This window comes from Ictidomys tridecemlineatus, chromosome 7, assembly GCF_052094955.1.
Source record: "Ictidomys tridecemlineatus isolate mIctTri1 chromosome 7, mIctTri1.hap1, whole genome shotgun sequence".
NCBI classification, from domain to species: Eukaryota; Metazoa; Chordata; class Mammalia; order Rodentia; family Sciuridae; genus Ictidomys; species Ictidomys tridecemlineatus.
The window spans coordinates 76408663-76426150 of NC_135483.1; the positions used below are offsets into that span (position 1 = coordinate 76408663).

General features: G+C 32.7%; 1 protein-coding gene across 1 annotated transcript in view; it reads left to right on the forward strand.

Annotated features, from left to right (window-relative positions):
- Pxdnl (peroxidasin like) overlaps window positions 1-17488 on the forward strand; it is a 439633-nt gene that overhangs the window by 290847 nt on the left and 131298 nt on the right. Inside the window, exons 6-8 of the mRNA XM_078017185.1 lie at window positions 7837-7908; window positions 12928-13097; window positions 15546-15663. Of these exons, the coding sequence (XP_077873311.1) occupies window positions 7837-7908; window positions 12928-13097; window positions 15546-15663 (360 nt within the window). The remainder of the gene's footprint in view (window positions 1-7836; window positions 7909-12927; window positions 13098-15545; window positions 15664-17488) is intronic.

Below are 17488 nucleotides of genomic sequence, written 5' to 3' on the forward strand. Positions count from 1 at the left end.
TTAGAGCAGATTATGCTAAGTGAAGCTAGCCAAGCCCTAAAAAACAAATGTCAAATGTCTTCTTTGATATAAAGAGAGCAACCAAGAACAGAACAGGAAGGAAGAGCATGAGGAAAAGACTAACAGTAAACAAAGATGAATGGGGGGAGAGAAAGGGAGAGAGAAGGGAAAGCATATGGAAATGGTAGGAGACCTTCAATGATACACAAAATTATAAGAGGTTATGAGGGGAAAGGGGGAGGGGGAAAAAAGGGAGAGAATTGAACAACAGCAGAGGAGATAGAGAGGGAAGATGGGAGGGGAGGGGAGGGGGGATAGTAGGGGATAGGAAAGGTAGCAGAATACAACAGTCACTAATATGCCATTATGTAAAAATGTGAGTATGTAACAGATGTGATTCTGCAATCTGTATTTGGGGTAGAAATGGGAGTTCAAAACCCAATTGAGTCAAATGTATGAAAGATGATATATCATGAGCTCTGTAATGTTTTGAACAATCAATAAAAAAAAAAAATAACGTGTATGTTCAAGAAGTCCTGTGTGTGACAACCATGGCGTTCAACACATGTCATGGTTAAGATTCACAGTTACAATAACTCAAAACTTCAAAAGAACTGGGGCACCAGTTTAAATTGGGGGGAACATTTTGCTGATGAAAGAGCATTGCTTTTCGATGGTATACCAGAGCATCTATTAAGACTCTCACAAGCCCACCTATCCAAGATGGGAAGGGAGAGTTGTCCTACCTGAGGAGACGTGGAATTCCTGAAAGGCCCTATAGTGACAGCAGTCTCATTTTCACAGGAGAGACTTCTTATCCTGGGATCCATGAATAAGCTCAGAGGGACAGGAAAGTGATCAACTCTTTTTATCTTTTGTTTTCCTTTCTATTATTTAGATAAGTGTACACCTATTTATCTTATCCTAGAGATGCAGCCATGTGCTATCACATCAGAGTTCAATAGAGCCTTTGGAGGAACGTTCCCTAGCTCGACCCTCTTTCCCAAGGCTGCCTCATTTAGCCATTTCTCTTTTATATTATTCATGACTGTCAAGATGATATCCCTAAGTCTTTGCTTCTTTACTTTCCAATCGCACATTGTATTAATTGATTCCTACCCGGAGAGATGAGGATTACCTTATTGTCTTATCCCCAAATATGATAAATATAATATGTATATATTTAGTTTGGCCCATAGTTGAACTTCTAATTCTTGCACTGATTATTTTGGTAGCCTCTCTTGATTTTCCTTTTAAATTTTTTAGATGACTAATCTTATCTGCTTTCTGTCATTTTTTTCTTCCTCTTCCACATGTGCTTTCTGTTAAATATATTATTATTATTATTATTTTGAGATTTAAATATTTAGCATGTTTATCCTATCTGCAACTATAATTAAACTTCCTTTTGTTGACCATATATCCTCTCTTAAAAATTAAAAAGTAAATACATGTATTGACTATACATTATATATACATATATTACGTACACTCACACATATACATTTTAACCAATGTATTATAGAATCAGCAACTTTGCTATGATTTCATTTCTAAATATAAATATCATAAATATGACTGCTTCAAAAATACCTTTCTTTACAAAAAGAAAATTAATTTTCTGTTCTCATATATTTTAAAGTATTTAATGTTCTTTGTGCTTGCTTCAGATTAGGATGGTAATTTTTTTTTTTTACAGATTGTTGCTTTCCTTGAACATTCTAACTATATTAATTAATATGTTTTAAAATACATTATGTGCCTTTGCAGAATCTTTACATTTTTTATATATTGCCAAATTATACAAACCACACAGTCTCCTTTTTCTACCAAAGATCCCAGTCTTCTAATTTGAACTGGCTTTTCTCTAACTAATGTCACCCACCTGACATTTTTCAGCCTATTCACCATGGTTTGAGCCCATGGTTTCTAGTGTTGTTCTTCTTTTTTCTTGGTTTACTTCTTTATTCTGCTGTTGTGCATACTTAAGCAATTTTGTATGAAAGGGCTTAAGGGAAAGCACTGATTCAAGTGAGTTATGAACTCCCATTTTTACCCCAAATACAGATTGCAGAATCACATAGGTTACACATTCACATTTTTACATAATGCCATACTAGTGACTGATGTATTCTGCTACCTTTCCTATCCTCTACTATCCCCCTCCCCCCCATCTTCTCTTTCTATCCCATCTACTGTAATTCATTTCTCTCTTTATTTTTCTTCCAATTCCCCTCACAACCTCTTTTATGTAGTTTTTTATAACAATGAGGGTCTCTTAACTCACTTGAAACTATTGTTTGAAGTATGATATGTCAAGAGCTTTGTAATGTTGTGAACAACCAATAAAAAAAAATAAATAAAAAATTAAAAAAAAAGAAAAAAAAAGAAAGCACTGATTATCCTTAATACTTGGAGATATGTGGGTTCTTTCTTCATACTTAATTGACAATTTACCTGGTATAAAATTTTAAGTTCAAAAATGGTTTCCTCTGGTCACAGTTTTCAACTGTTCTATTTCTTCCAGCAGGTTATGTTTTTATTTATTCTATAGAAAATAAATTTATTGTGCAAGGAGTTTCAAAAGTTTTCTATTCATTTTTTTTGTATTTTGAAATTTTGTATATTTAAATCAAAGAAAGATTTTTTTTTCAGTTATTGGGCTAGGTATTGCATGTGTTCTTTCAATTGTAGACTCAAGTCCATTTACAGTTTTAAGCGCTTCTCTTTATATATTTGACTAGTTTTCTTCTTCATTCTTTCTGTCTCTTCTCTTAGTAGCTTCTTAAATAAATATTAGACTCTCTGGGTTTCTATATCTTTTATCTTTCATTTCATAATGTTGATTAATTGTCATTTGGCTTCATAATCTGACATAAGTTCTTAATTTCATAACCAAATTTTAATGTCATTTTAATCATATTGTAATTCAAAAGAGCTCTTTCCTGTTTCCTACTTATTCCTGTTCCATGGATATCACTCTTTTTTTATAGGTCTACTATATATTCAGATCTCTGAGTCTATTAATCATAATCTGTTCTGTTACTATTTAAAAAATTCTTTGAATTTATTTTTTTCCCTAGGGTTAGGTTCATTTTATTTGTTTGTTTGTTTATTTATTTCTCTCCTGAATAACCTCTTGTGATGCTTAGTTCTTTATTAACACTATTGGCCAGGTAAGGTGAGTTTTTACCTGTCTCTAGGTAGGTCTGTTTGTTTCTTACACAATTTACCCTTTGGTGGGAATTTTAGTTTGGTCAACTGGGTGAAAAATGGTAGATTTATCTCTTCATCTTCCTAAAATGTTAGAATGAAGAAGGCTTTCTCTTGAGTTCTAACTCTTACACAGAATTCATTTCTTCTGTCAATCTGATCAATTTCCCTAGAGAAGGAAAAAAAATCTCTCTCTCTCTCTCTCTCTCTCTCTCTCTCTCTCTCTCTCTCACACACACACACACACACACACACACACACAAATCACACATATATTTTTCCTCTAGGAAGTTGGTATCCTATAAAGGGTGGTAGTGTCTGAGTAACTGTACTTCTCCATTCATGTGTTTAATGATTCCCTGTGTTTTCAATCCCTCTTCTCATTCTTGTCTTTCTGCCTCAACTCTTTAGTGTCTCTGGATCAAAACAATTACATTGTTCCTGCCTCATAGTATTCTCTGGGTTGGAGCTTTGCCTATTTCATTTATCAACACTGTCCCAGAAATATTATTCCCAGAATTTGCTGAAATATCTTATCTGGGGTTACTATCAACATTTGTATTCTGATTATTTATGGGTTTATTTATTTGTATTGACCCTCCTCCTGGCTATTACCAAAGTAGAGTCTTGAAAGATCTGAGGCAAATTTGTATATCTAGTTCACAATTTGAACTAGAATTCTTTTCCTTATAACCTTGAAATATGTTTGCTGAATGATTTATAAATACTAAAATTAAATTATGTTATTAAAACCTCAATCCACCTCTTGTTACATGCATATATATCAGTGCCTAACACTTGTATGGGAACTTTCTTTTCAATGGAGGTGCCACACCGATACCAAATTTTTTTTCTATAATAGATAAGCCTTATCTTGAAACGTGATATACCATTTATTATTCTATTGCCAAACAAAAGCATTTACACACATCTTATGGATCCATGTTGAACTGTTTTTTAGAGTTTGATACATAAGCAGCAATTAAAGTAGTATATTAAAGTATGTTAAAAATTACAGAATTTTGACTTTTGGGACTAATAATTCATGATAAGTATTACAGAATATTATAACAATATCATTTATCTCTGACCACCATTTTCAAATTTTATATTGGTATGGCTGTGGACACTGTTGGCAAAGATAGTCCCTTGTGTTTCTCTTTCATGTGCCCATTAACAATACCAATCAATACTTTATACTTTCCAGTCATCTTTAAGAGTCTTCATTGATTCAACTTTTAAAAAAGCATAAAAAGTACATGAAGAAGAAGTAAAGCCTGGGTATTTTGTACCCAGAAAGAGCTCACATGACTCACATGACTCTTGAGTACACACTCCAATGAACACATGGCTTGAGGCTCTTCAGTGCCATCACGGGTATGGAGACAGCCAGAGTGGAAAATGTTTTCTTTATTAAATAAGTATTCTCCTCATGAAAGCCAGGTCCTTTCCAAGAATATTTCTCAAGTAAGAACTGAACAGGACGTTTTCTCTACTTTTTAGAAATTTTCTGGATTTTTTTGTGGAAGCTGTCTTGGAACATTAACTTAAACCTCAGGCAGATTTGCTTTCTCTTTTTTAGAATATTAATGGGGAAAACTTATTCATCACTTGGCTTTTTTTGATGACATATATAGTTTTGTTACAGGAAAGAAAGATCTTTGTAATAAATTCTCTACTACAGATACTGCTAAAATATGTATTTTTTGACAAAGCATTTTTAAAAAAAGACATTCATAGCAAATAACTATATAATATTTTCAATACAAGAAGTGCTTTTTAGGTTATTGTTGGGAATAAAGCAATCAAACACTCAAAGTGATTCTATAAGCAGGCTTTAACAAATACCCTTCAGAACTGTTTTGATTAACTTCAGGGAACTTGAAAAGAAGAAAGCAGGAAAAAGAAAGAAAAGAAAAAAGAAAGAAAGAAAGAAAGAAAGAAAGAAAGAAAGAAAGAAAGAAAGAAAGAAAGAAAGAAAGAAAGAACAAACGAACGAGCATTCCTTTTTGTGCCTTTAATGAATAGGACTGTTGAGACAATACTACTATTTTTAGTATTGCAACTGAGATAATATTCTTGGAGAAAAATAATGATACTTGTTATTATAAAAATTCTTATTTTATAGATAAAGAAACTGAGGCTTAGATAAATTAATCTGATTGGGAAGAAAGAGTTACAAAACAAACCCCAAGAGGAATAATCCTTTATTTGGAAATTATAATATGTATGATATAAACTAAATATTGAAAAATATTAATTTGGATAACTAGTCATGACTTGTGTAATATTTGGAAAAAAGTTCAACAGTGATTTTCAATATTTACATACCTTGCTTCAAGTCTCTGTGATGATGGAAATGTTTTGCTTTTCTTGTGATTCGCTTCTTAAACAATTATTTCTGGTCTACTTGACTTTGAAAATACATAACATTTTTCAATCTGTGACTATTGACACAATTTTCAGGCTTTTAAACATATTTGCAGAGGCCTTTTTTTGTCACATAGACCTACACTACTTGTAAAATAAGGAAACAATACAGATTAGCAAAAATAAAGTATGTAAATTGTAAGTTTATGTAAATTGCCCTCAACTGCAATATTCTACAAGCTATTTCTCCATCATGAAACTGTGTTCCAATATTCCTTGGAATAAAGAAATGGCATAGGGATTAGGGCTTGTGGTAGAAAAAGAATTACAACATGACATCAATTGTTAAAGGAAAAAAAAATCAGTGTCACTTGTGCTTAAGGAGCATATGGTGATCAGATCTTACTTGAGAGATAGTGAAGGATGAAAAATTTGGTCATTTGTCACAAGTAGGGGTTCTGCTTAAACTGACTTAGCAGAGTTCTCGCTAAATTGAACAATGCAGAGCTGGATATGCATCTGAAAGTCAGATCTAGTTGATGTAGAGGTTTAGGGAGCCTCAGGGCAGCTTACCCAAGGAGAGGGTGTATTTGACCATCTTTATCTTACAATTTCTTCTATAGTCACTGATTCTGAATTTGGTGAATTGGGCAGGGCATGTAAAGATGAGTATAAGAAATCCATACAGGCATATTCAGAGGAAACTATTTCCTTTGCAGATGCATCAATGGAAATTCAAATTTCCAGAACCAGAAGAGTTTGACTCCAGTTTATTCCTTTTTACTTTCACCTCTAACCTGTAAAATAGCCAAGATAAGTCCAAAAAACGTAGCAGAGATAAGAAAATGTGCCCAAGTGACCTCATTTAACTTTGAGATAAGGATACTAGGCTGGGAGTAGGACTCATGCAAAGGCTGGAGATGACTAATTGCTAAAATTTTCTAGATAAGATATGATTTGTTTCCTTTCGTCTCACGAGAAATGGTATGCATTTTTGCTCTATTTTGCAAGGAACATTTCCCACCCTCCACCCTGTTCATATATGTGATATTTGTTGAACATGCATTTAATGGTCATATTGACCACATGGGCTCTAGCTGGTTCCTTCTATAACCATAAACTTTCTAGTCCTGGGAGGAGGTGCTATGGTAAAGACAGAATGAAGGAAGCTCAAACCACTGCAGGACTGTCTAGGTGTAAAGAGAGAAAAGGAATACTGCAGCCTGGGTCTCCTCTACCTCCAGCCATCCTTACCACTTCTCAAGGGCACAGGAGCCGGGGACATGCATTCCTCTGCAGTACTGCCCTGGGTGTCAGTATGTGGGCATGATTTGAGAGCTAACAAGTGAATGACTGGCTGAGCCAACAAGTTCTGCCACACCAAATGGGCCTCTCATTAAGCAAAACTATGGTTGGCCAGGAAGCTGAAACACAGGCCAAGTGCTGGCATCAACAGGATCTAGTTAGTCACGGATCATTTGCAGACGTCTGCTATCATATATTTTTTATTGTGCCATCCATTTGTTATTAAAAATTTAATTGGCAAAAATATATCGCATATATTCAATTTGTACAATGTGATGATTTAATAAGTATATACATTGTTTACTGAAGATGAAACATTTTTTATTTGCCTTGATTTCTTGCATGCTTATTTATTTTTATGAATTTGTGTTTAACATCTGTAAACAAAGTAACAGATTCAAAAGACCACAGATGAGAAAATACATGTATAATGGTGTATACTTAAGAAGAAATGATTACATAATTGACATTTTGTTTTCTGTTTGTTCTTTCTCATTGGAATATTTTTTTTTTAAAGTACTGGAACTGCAGAATGAAATTAACCAAATTATGCTATGTGCATGTATGAATATATCACTGTGAATCCCACTTTTATGTATAACTGTAAATGTGGTAATTAAAAAAGTAAATTGAAGGAAGATAAGTGAAGTAGAGGGAGGAGGTCAAGGAGAGGGAGGAGGGGAAAAAAGGGGAAGTACCAAGAAATGAAATGAAGAAAATTATGGTATATTCATTGATGAATATGTCACAATGAACCCCTCTACTAAGTGTAACTATAATGCACTAATAAAATATAATGTACTAATAAAATATCAAAATATAATGCACTAATAAAATTTTGAAAAATTGATTTTACAATTAGGTTAAAAAGAAAAAAAAACAATGTTTTGTTTCCCAGGCTTATTGTTACTATGTGGTGACTGAAACTTATCTTTTTTTTTTCTTCAGATTTTTGCATAACAACAAATTATCTACAATCCCAGCTGGGAGCTTTTCTCATCTGGATTCATTAAAAAGACTGTAAGTAAGAGCAAACCCATGAAAACAAAAAAAAACTTGTAATTTTCTCCGAAATAAATAAATCCTAAACAACGATCAGCTTTGCTTCCTTCTGCTGTGAAAGATCACTGCAATTCTAGTGTATTAAGGAGAAAATGGGTTTTTTTTTTTTTTGAACTGCAGAGTGAAAGAAGACCCAGATAGTCTACTGAGCTGAGATTTCATGTATTCCCTTAGAAGTGACATTCAAAAGGAATATTGAAGATAGAAGTTTTCCTCACTGGTCAATTTCCTTGCTGGCCAAATCGAAAGACTCTCAAGACTTTTCTTTTCCTTTAAGTTTTTATTACAAAAAAAAGAGATGTGAGATATACCATAGACAGTCCGACTCCTGCACTGAGGCTTCAGTTTTCCCTTGTTGCACATAAAATTATCAGTCCAGGGCATTTACTCCCACATTAAATAGAATGAGACAAAATTCCCAATCTTCTGATGGTTCCCCACTCCAGAGGCTTTCCTGCTCCTGTCTGTCTTCCACTTTGCCTCACTTTCTACCTTCCCATGTGAACCACTTTTCTGCCCTCTCTTCACCCTCTTCTGTGTGTACTCTTGCACTGATAATGTTTTATTTTTGTTATTTTGTTCCCTCAGTACACAGACATAAGTTCTAGTGATGGGGTGAAGGACAGACTCGACTCGCTGCTCCCCAGATACCAGCTGGTGAATACAGAGTGGAAAATTCACGCTCTCAGTTACCTTCCTTGGAGGCCAGTTTTGTGGCAGTGGCTCTTCTGATAGGGTGTACCTTGATACAGGTTCATGAGTAAAGGGGATGTTAAGATTAAGTAAAAAATCAGAACCCCGAGGAACATAAATTTGCATTTGATTCCAGTCTAGAAACAATTCTTGTAATCTGTGAACTTAAAGAATAATTAATAATCAAGAGGACAGTGCATCCACTCCTACCTCATTTCTTCAAGTCCATACTGCTGATGATATCCTTGGCACTTCTCATAGCAGCCACACACACACAATGCTGCCTCATCATTTTTGGGCTGTGTCCTTTGTGTTCAAACCCACAAAAGGCTTTGATTGATGACTCTCTTTATTTTGATCAATGTTTTCCTACTTGTCAGAACTGGTTGTATCACAAGCATTTGGAATAACACACTTATTTATTCTTGCTTTTTAATCGTGTGTGGGAAATGCAAAGTACCAAGACATTTTGTAACACCGATAGGATGCTTCAGTTTGGGGGGTGGGAGAAAATTGTGTTTTATTTTTAACTTGCCATTTTTCCCTTTGTTAGATTTGTGATATCACTTACAGTTAGAGTCACTGTCATATATTTGCAATTATAATGCCTCTTGTCTACATAGGTTTCTACCTGAGTCTCATTCTTGGCTTCTAAGATGCTCAGAAAGTCTTGAAGTGCTAAATCCCTTAGCTTTTCTTAATACCTTCCTATTATTCTTTCTTAGTAGCGGCTTTTCTGTTCCAACTTCTTGCATTTTTTTTTTTTAAAGACTGCATTCACTCCATTGCTGGAACATATGTGCAAAAGTAAATGTTAGTAAGCAAGTGGCTGAGGGAGACCCTACTAACAGGGGTGTACCAGTATTTTACATATTTGCACTGTATTTATTTAAAATGTTTTAAAGTAATTTTTGTTAGTATGTCATATTGATGATCTACTTTTATGAATAGAAAACTGACATACAGATGATCTGAGCAAATTGCTCCAGGATTCACAAAATCCTGATCATTCTGAGACAAGGTGAACACTAGCATCTAGTTATCCCAATTCCTCAAAAGTGTGTCCTACCCAGACTATGATTTAGATGAGAAAAACATAAACAGGAGAGTGATAGGCACTTAATAAATGAGCTATACGTACTAACAAATAAATTCCACTTTCAACAGTGAAGTTCATCAACAACTGGGGAATGTCAATCACCAGTAGTGCCGGGATGGGAGTTGGGGGGTGTCCCTTAGCGAAACCAGCAAGAGTCATATTTGACAATCACCACTTCATCCTGGGTTTGACCTAGTGGAAGTCCCCTGGCATTGGTCTCTCCATCTATATTTCACAATGTTTCTTACAGGCATACTATAAACATTGATAGAATGCCTTAAAAGTGTTTTGAGATCTTTAAGTATGAGCAATTATGTAAGTACAAGTGATATATTATTGTATTTTCAAGCAGAAAATATTAATATACTGGGCACCTTTTTACCTTTGCCAAGTGAATTTTAGTCTTGTGATCCTTGATTGAATACTGTCAGAAGGAAATTATGTTTTATTATTCTTGGTGTAATATTTGATGGAAGAACACTTTTAAAATGGAAAGTAATAAAATGGTAATGATTTTAACATAGTATATTACAGCACTTAGTGTAGTCTAATATAGGTTAGTAAAAACCATCTTTCTCATTAATTTATTCTATAGATTTTTTTCAAATTGAAAATGTTACCATAAATTAAGGCACAGCATTTTAAAAAAATGCTTTTTCATTATAAGTTTGTAAATACTCTATTTACAAAGGGTCTCCCCAAAAGATTAGCATAGAAAAGTATAGTTCTAGTACTATGTTAAATATTTTCTAAGTATAAAAGGAGTTTTTAAACTGGTAAATGAAAATATACATATGGTGGTTTCACTTATTTTTTGGTTTCAGTTTATGGATGAATATCTTAACTGAAGTGGACAGTAATATAAGAAGATACTAAATCCTGAGCTCAGTTGTTACAAAACACGCAGATGTAAGGATACCTAAGAAGTGTGATCATTGACTAGTGGAGAGTCACTAAGTCAGCAGTGATGACTTCTGAGAATGGAACATTCTGGAATGTTAAGGTCCTATGCCTGCGATGCTCCCAAAGGATTTATATCAACATCCTTGCTGTGTTCAACTCAGAGCAATGTCATGTTGATATTGAAAGTAAAGGCATACTCTTTAATATATGATGGTAGACTACCTTTAATAAAATTACCAGAAATTAAACTTGAAATGCAAATGTGCACTTTGGACACAATAATGCCGAAATAGATGCTTTTTAATGAAGCAGCTGATAAAATAAATCAGTTGGTAACAAGGAACAACCAAGGACACTAAACCAACAATGCATCCTTGAATAAGGGCTGGTCTAATATTTTACGCATATATTACTCAGGACAAGGCTGAAAACACTCTCTATTATAGCTATAGCTTTATTTTCTCAGTTTTGTTTGAAGTCTTGTTGGAAATATTAGGCAAATAATAGCTGTACCATTAATTTTTCAGTGAGTGTGAATTTTTTCCCTTGACGTTAGCATTTTAAAACTACTGAACAGCTATTTTTTCAGTGTACTATAATAAAATTTAAATAAATATAACAATCTTAGGAACCAATCATCTATAGTACATTCCACAGACCTGTCATTATATTAAGTTTCCCTTAAATTCATTAAAATGAAGACATATTTTAAAAAATATTCTAAATTCTAAATCTAGAATATATCATGTTTTTTTTTAATTTCAGGTTTGTTTGTTCCAGTAACTTTATATTAATGCAAATTCCTAAATTAATACTAGGTGATCTTTTATTTAATTTTCATATTGATTCCTATAGATTTCATTTTTGTTTGTTTTCCCACATTTTTAAACAACTTTTTGTACATGTGTAATCCTGATTAAAAGTTATTAAAAAATCAATATTTTCTATTCTGCTTCAGACTTGTAGAACACATCCTTATGGTAGAGATATTCAGCCTCATAACAGGCCTCCTCCCTATCCTAAATACATTCATATTATCCTTATTTCATTAGAGTTTTCTTTCATTGAGTGACCAACCTGATTACTTCCATAGGAGGAGGTCAGAATTCCTTTTAGACAAATTCCCTTTTTAATTTTTTGGGAAGGAATAGAAGGAGAATTTATCATATCTGGGTTTACATCTTGTTCTACATCTTTTGAAAAGAATGAAGATGTATATAATCAATCTCTTTGGCTACCTATCAATTTTATTTCCTGAGTAAAACATGCTAGAAAGGATTAAAAAATATGTAAAACTTGACAAAAGTGAGAAACTTGTGTGTCTAGGTGAAGAAATATCACAAAATGTTCAGTTTCTGTCCTTTAGAGAATACAGGCTTATCCATGCAGATGCTAAGGAGGTTTACAAAAGATAAGAAGGTCAGGTACCTGGCGCATGCTGGTATTTCCAGCAATTCCAGAGACTGAGGCAGGAGAATCTCAAGTTCCAGGCCAGTTTAAGCAACTTAGTGAGACTGGTTCACAATTAAACAAAACGAAAAAACAAAACAGGACTGGTGAAATGGCTCAATACTAGAGCACCCCTGGGTTCTATCCCCACTACCCGAAACCCCCCCCCCCCAACACACACATACACACAAAGAAGGAGTCAGCTGGGCAGCTGCATGAATCTTACATAAAAATACATTGATAAACCTCCTTTGAGCCAATGGAGCCTCTAATATTTAAGTAATCTCCATGAAAAAGTTGAAATATCACCATCAAGTCATAGTTTTTGCTCTTTATCATAGAAACAAACTCTAACATTTCAATACTTTTCTTAATTTTCTCTAAAACAAATAATTACAGTTCATCCCACAATTAATAATTTGTAATTAATATATTGTATGTACGGTGGAAGTTGCTTTTCAAGTCTTAACTTGGATTTGTGCGATATATGCAATTAAGTAAGCACTTCTTTTTTATTATTATTTTTATGGAGACATAATATTTGTATATATTTATGGGTGCAGTAAAATTCTATATATGTGGACAGTGCTTTGGTAATGATCAAATCAGGGTAATAAACACTTCCATTTCCTCAAACGTTAATCATTTCTTCATGCAGGGAATTTTTGTTAAGTAAGCAATTCTTAAAATGTGTCTATTGGTAACTAGAGATCCTAGAGTTGAGACATGAGTGATATGGTAAATTAGAGAAAATTAAATATTTTCAAATGAAAGATTCATCATAGAAATTAATGGTCACTTTTAACAGTTATAATTCTTGCCTGCATGCACAGGCGTCTGGATTCCAATGCTCTGGTTTGTGACTGTGATTTAAAGTGGCTGGGGGAACTTTTACAAGGCTATATCCAGAACGGCCAAACTCAGGCCGCTGCTACATGTGACCACCCCCGAGGACTCCATGGGCGCCCGGTTGCGTCAGTAACAGTGGAGGAATTTAATTGCGGTACGTAACATTCTCTGAGTATTAAAAAAAATATATATTTTTTCGTTGTCCTTATCCTGCAGAGGTTAGTAAATGATGTTGCAATTGCAAGGGCACATTATCAAACATGTTTAGAAGGGATTTGGTTGAAAGGATTTCCAATTTCCTTTGCATCATCTACACTTTTATTTAAAGAAGTTGTGGTATTAGAAACTAAGGTTTGGGAGAGACCCTGGGGGTCACTTAATTCCAGAGACAAAATACAGAGAAGTAGTGTCCAGCCTCAAACTCTCCATCGCACTTCAATATCACTTAGTGCTGAACATGAATAATTTCTGTTTCTTAACTATGTCAAATAATTGCTAATATTCATTGCTAAAAATATCCTTCAATAAATGTACATGAGACCCTGAATATGACTGAAGTGAAAATAAGAATCAGTTTTACTATCTCTCTGTAAATTTTTTAGTAATGTAAATCTTGTATTTAATAAGCATATTTTTATAGTCAGATAAACCTTAATAAAATAATCAGGCTTTATGTAAAGAACTGATTATTGTTGCTTAGTATATCATTTAATTTTCATTTAAAGCTTTGATATAACTATTTAAAAAGTTTCTATATTTCTGTATCCATCTCTACATATAGCTTTAAATGAAAATAAATTAAAACATACAAACATAAATACTTATATGCGGGTGTGGGGGAGAAGAGGAGAGAGGGGAATTTAGCTTCTTGGAAATTCATGCAGATGACTTACTTACAGAAGAAATTTGCTTTCTATTATCCTCTCACTGAAAAGCCATTTAAAAAGTGTCTCTAAACAGATAATTTAAAAAATCAAATTGATATAATTTAATTCTGTCAAATTGAGAAGAAAAATGACTTTGTCTTTGCGGCCAAGTAATTCTCACGTTGGTCACATCTTTACTACCATTTGTATTTCACATCACTGTTGTTTTGTGTGGATCACAAAGTGTCTTCACCCAGGTCTCAACTTTCATTTTTCTCTCTTTGTTCTGTTTTATTTGGAAAAATCTTTTTTTTTTTTAAATTTATTTGCTTACATCATTCTTCTGCACATAATCCTTCTATCGCTGCCTACCTCAAAATAAAGCACAGCATCCTTCCAAGGTCACATTTCCATTTTGCACCCCAGGTTGTCCTCTGCAACCTCCATTTGTTCTCCTCTTCCCTTACCGGGTGGTGTTGCTGCTATGACATGCATTTTTGAAAATCCTTAAACCTTTTCTCCATGCAAGGATTGTCCACATGCTGCTTTTTTTTTTTTACACTATTCTTTTTCTACATCTTTGTCTTCTTATAGTCCTCTCCTAAGTATTAGTTACTTGGAAAGGCTCTACTCAATCTCCCTTCCACTCAGCTACCTGGGCTTACAGGTAGGTACGTCAAATTCCTTCTCATAATCTGTGAAAGTGTCCCTTGTTCTGCAGTTTAGCATCAATCACAGTTGATTATCTGTACTTTTTGGTGTTTGATTAATTTTAATTGCTTCATTGAAAACATAAACATGCAGGTTCAAATGCCTTCTCTGCTTTGATCATGGTTACATCACATGATGATGAATTATTCCTTAAAATAAATACTCAAATGTGTAAAGTCAAAAGGGTCAAGCCAAGTCGTAGATCAGATGGACTTAAACGAAGTAGGTAAGATTACTCAAGATCTGTGCAATGTAATAATAGGTATGATCATTAATGAGAAGAAATCTCAAATAATTCACTTACAAAAGGAAGAATTTTGTCATTTAGAAAGGTTTGAATCTCTAAACTTATGGTAAAATTCAAGTAAAGTCTTAAGTAAGACTATTTAAGATTACCATAAAAAGTGAATATTCCTTTTTTACACTGTTCTCTATAGTTTAAATTTAATAATATTGAATTCTTTTAAAAAATCAATCACTTCACTTTCTTATTGAAATGATTCAAATATTCCCATGTTTTTCCACTTAATTCTTATTGAGAATGGTATCATTTATTTATATTGATAAGTAATTTTGCTTAGATTTGAGATCTAGATGCATAAATTCTTATAAATTATTTTAAACAGTCTGCTAGCTAATGCCTTGGGATAGTGCTTACAAAATTGCAAACTCAGTTCAGGTACTTGGTTTGAAAAATTGATCCATAAAAATCAAACTTTTTCCATAAACGTGATTGTATTGAACTATACATAAATAGTTCAATATGTTTTACCTCTATAAAAATACAGGTAAATTTCCTTAAATTACTTTTATGTAGTAACTCTCAAACTTCTAAGGTTGAAATCAAATATATGTCTAATAAGTAAACTGGTATGTGTATTACTTGGTTACTTGGTTAACGCAGTTTGATCTGTAAAACTTTAACATAGAAAGAAAATTATTTACAGCATTTTCACAACAATAATTTAGAATACTATAATTAGATAACTTTTTAAAATACTAATAATTTTTTGTTGTTGTTGCAGAAAGTCCCCGAATTACTTTTGAGCCCCAAGATGTGGAGGTAACCTCAGGAAACACTGTCTACTTCACCTGCCGAGCTGAAGGAAATCCCAAACCTAAGATTACGTGGATACATAACAAGTAAATACTGAGTGTGGGCACGTGTTGTAATTCTATGTTCAATTTCCAGTAATCTCTTATCTTACTTCAAATAATTTATTTGGAGAAGAAATTAGTAAAATTATAAGAATTTGTTAGAGATAACAGTATCTTTTAATTCTTATTTTTTGACTTGGTTAAGCTATCTGGGTGACTTTTCCTTAAAAATTTTATTTTTGTAGGCATCAAACATTTTGGAATTGACTACAATAATTTTGTATTATTTCTAGAAGGGATTATTGGGATTAACAACCAACTATTTGTTTTAAATCAAAATATAACTTGATATTGTCTCATCTAAATTATTTTAGGTACAAAATATTTCATATTTGATGGTTCAAGTTTTCTATAGTAAATCAGAATAGGTTTATGTAAGTGAATTAATAATAAAGGCTATGCAAGATTATTTAAAATACTAGTTATTGATTTAATTCTCATTAAAAGGATTATTTGATAAAACACAAAACTGGAAGTCCTAAGACCTATGAATAAAAAAATTACATAGCAATAACAAAATTTTTTAAAGTTAAAATAAAAATGCTATAAGGAATATTTAGTTAACATAAATACATAAATGAACTTTATTCCTGATAAAATTGCATTAAAGTTCTTGGACTTAATAATATCATTAATTATGTTATTGATAACTAGCAAGGTTTTTGTGTATGTCTTCTGTCATGAGTAAAATAAACTCTGAATTTTTATGTATTTCTCTTTAAAAAATGCTGAGAGATATTATAAATAGTGTGTATAGTTTTAATTTCTAATTTGAGTGAGAATCTCAGATCAAGTTGCTAAAATGTGTTTTTAACCCTTGAAGAAACTAACAAGAGTAGGTTAAAAATAACTTGCATGGATGATAATTGCTAATACTATTAAACTGAGAATGTAGCCCAGAAGGAAGACTCAATTGATAAAAGACTTCAATTTATTTCCATTTTGAAATTGTTCAAGGGCACTTGAGAAAGAGAAATTGCTGCTTGTTATATCTTAAAACTGCTTGCTCTGACTTTTTTCTTAGTTTAAATTTAGAAATATATGTTCAAAGTTATAAAGCTACTGAGGAGTATTTTGAAAGGAATAAGTAAAAAAGTTATATTGCCTAATAAAATTCATAAAGTTTTCAAATAAAGTGACTAAAGAAGCCAAGGGATTCAAAAGGAAATAAATATATCTAAAAAGAAGGAATGAAATGATGGGAAGATAAAGAATAGGTTGAAATTCCTGTTAAAATTTTAACCAATTTATACAGAAAAGTTAAAGACAAAAGGGAAGAGTTTATGACAAGACTATTTTTAATTAACAAGTCTCATCTTACTATTTGTTAACTATTTTTAAGTAAAATAATATTCATCCTGAATATGGATAAAATAGAGCATAGCAAATAATTTGAAACTGGGCTGGGGCTGTAACTCAGTGGTACAGCACTTGCCTCGCACACATGAGGCATTGGGTTCCATCCTCAGCACCATGTATAAATAAATAAATAAATGATATGCATGTATGAAAATATCACAATGAATCCTATTAATATGTACATCTAATATACTAATAAAAATAAGTTAAAATAAAAATAAATAAATAAAAATGTTAAAATAATAATTTGAAACAGACATTTGTTTAATGTGAAGCAGGCTTAAAAAATTACTACAAACTTCATAGAAGCTACTTTTGGATCATTTCTTATGACTATCCTTTTCTTCTCTTTTGGAAATAACAGCAGGAGACTTTAGAGCTTTTAAAGAAGAAGGTTAAGAACTGATTAGACACCGCCATATGTAGAATTAGAGTACTAGAAGGTAGACTT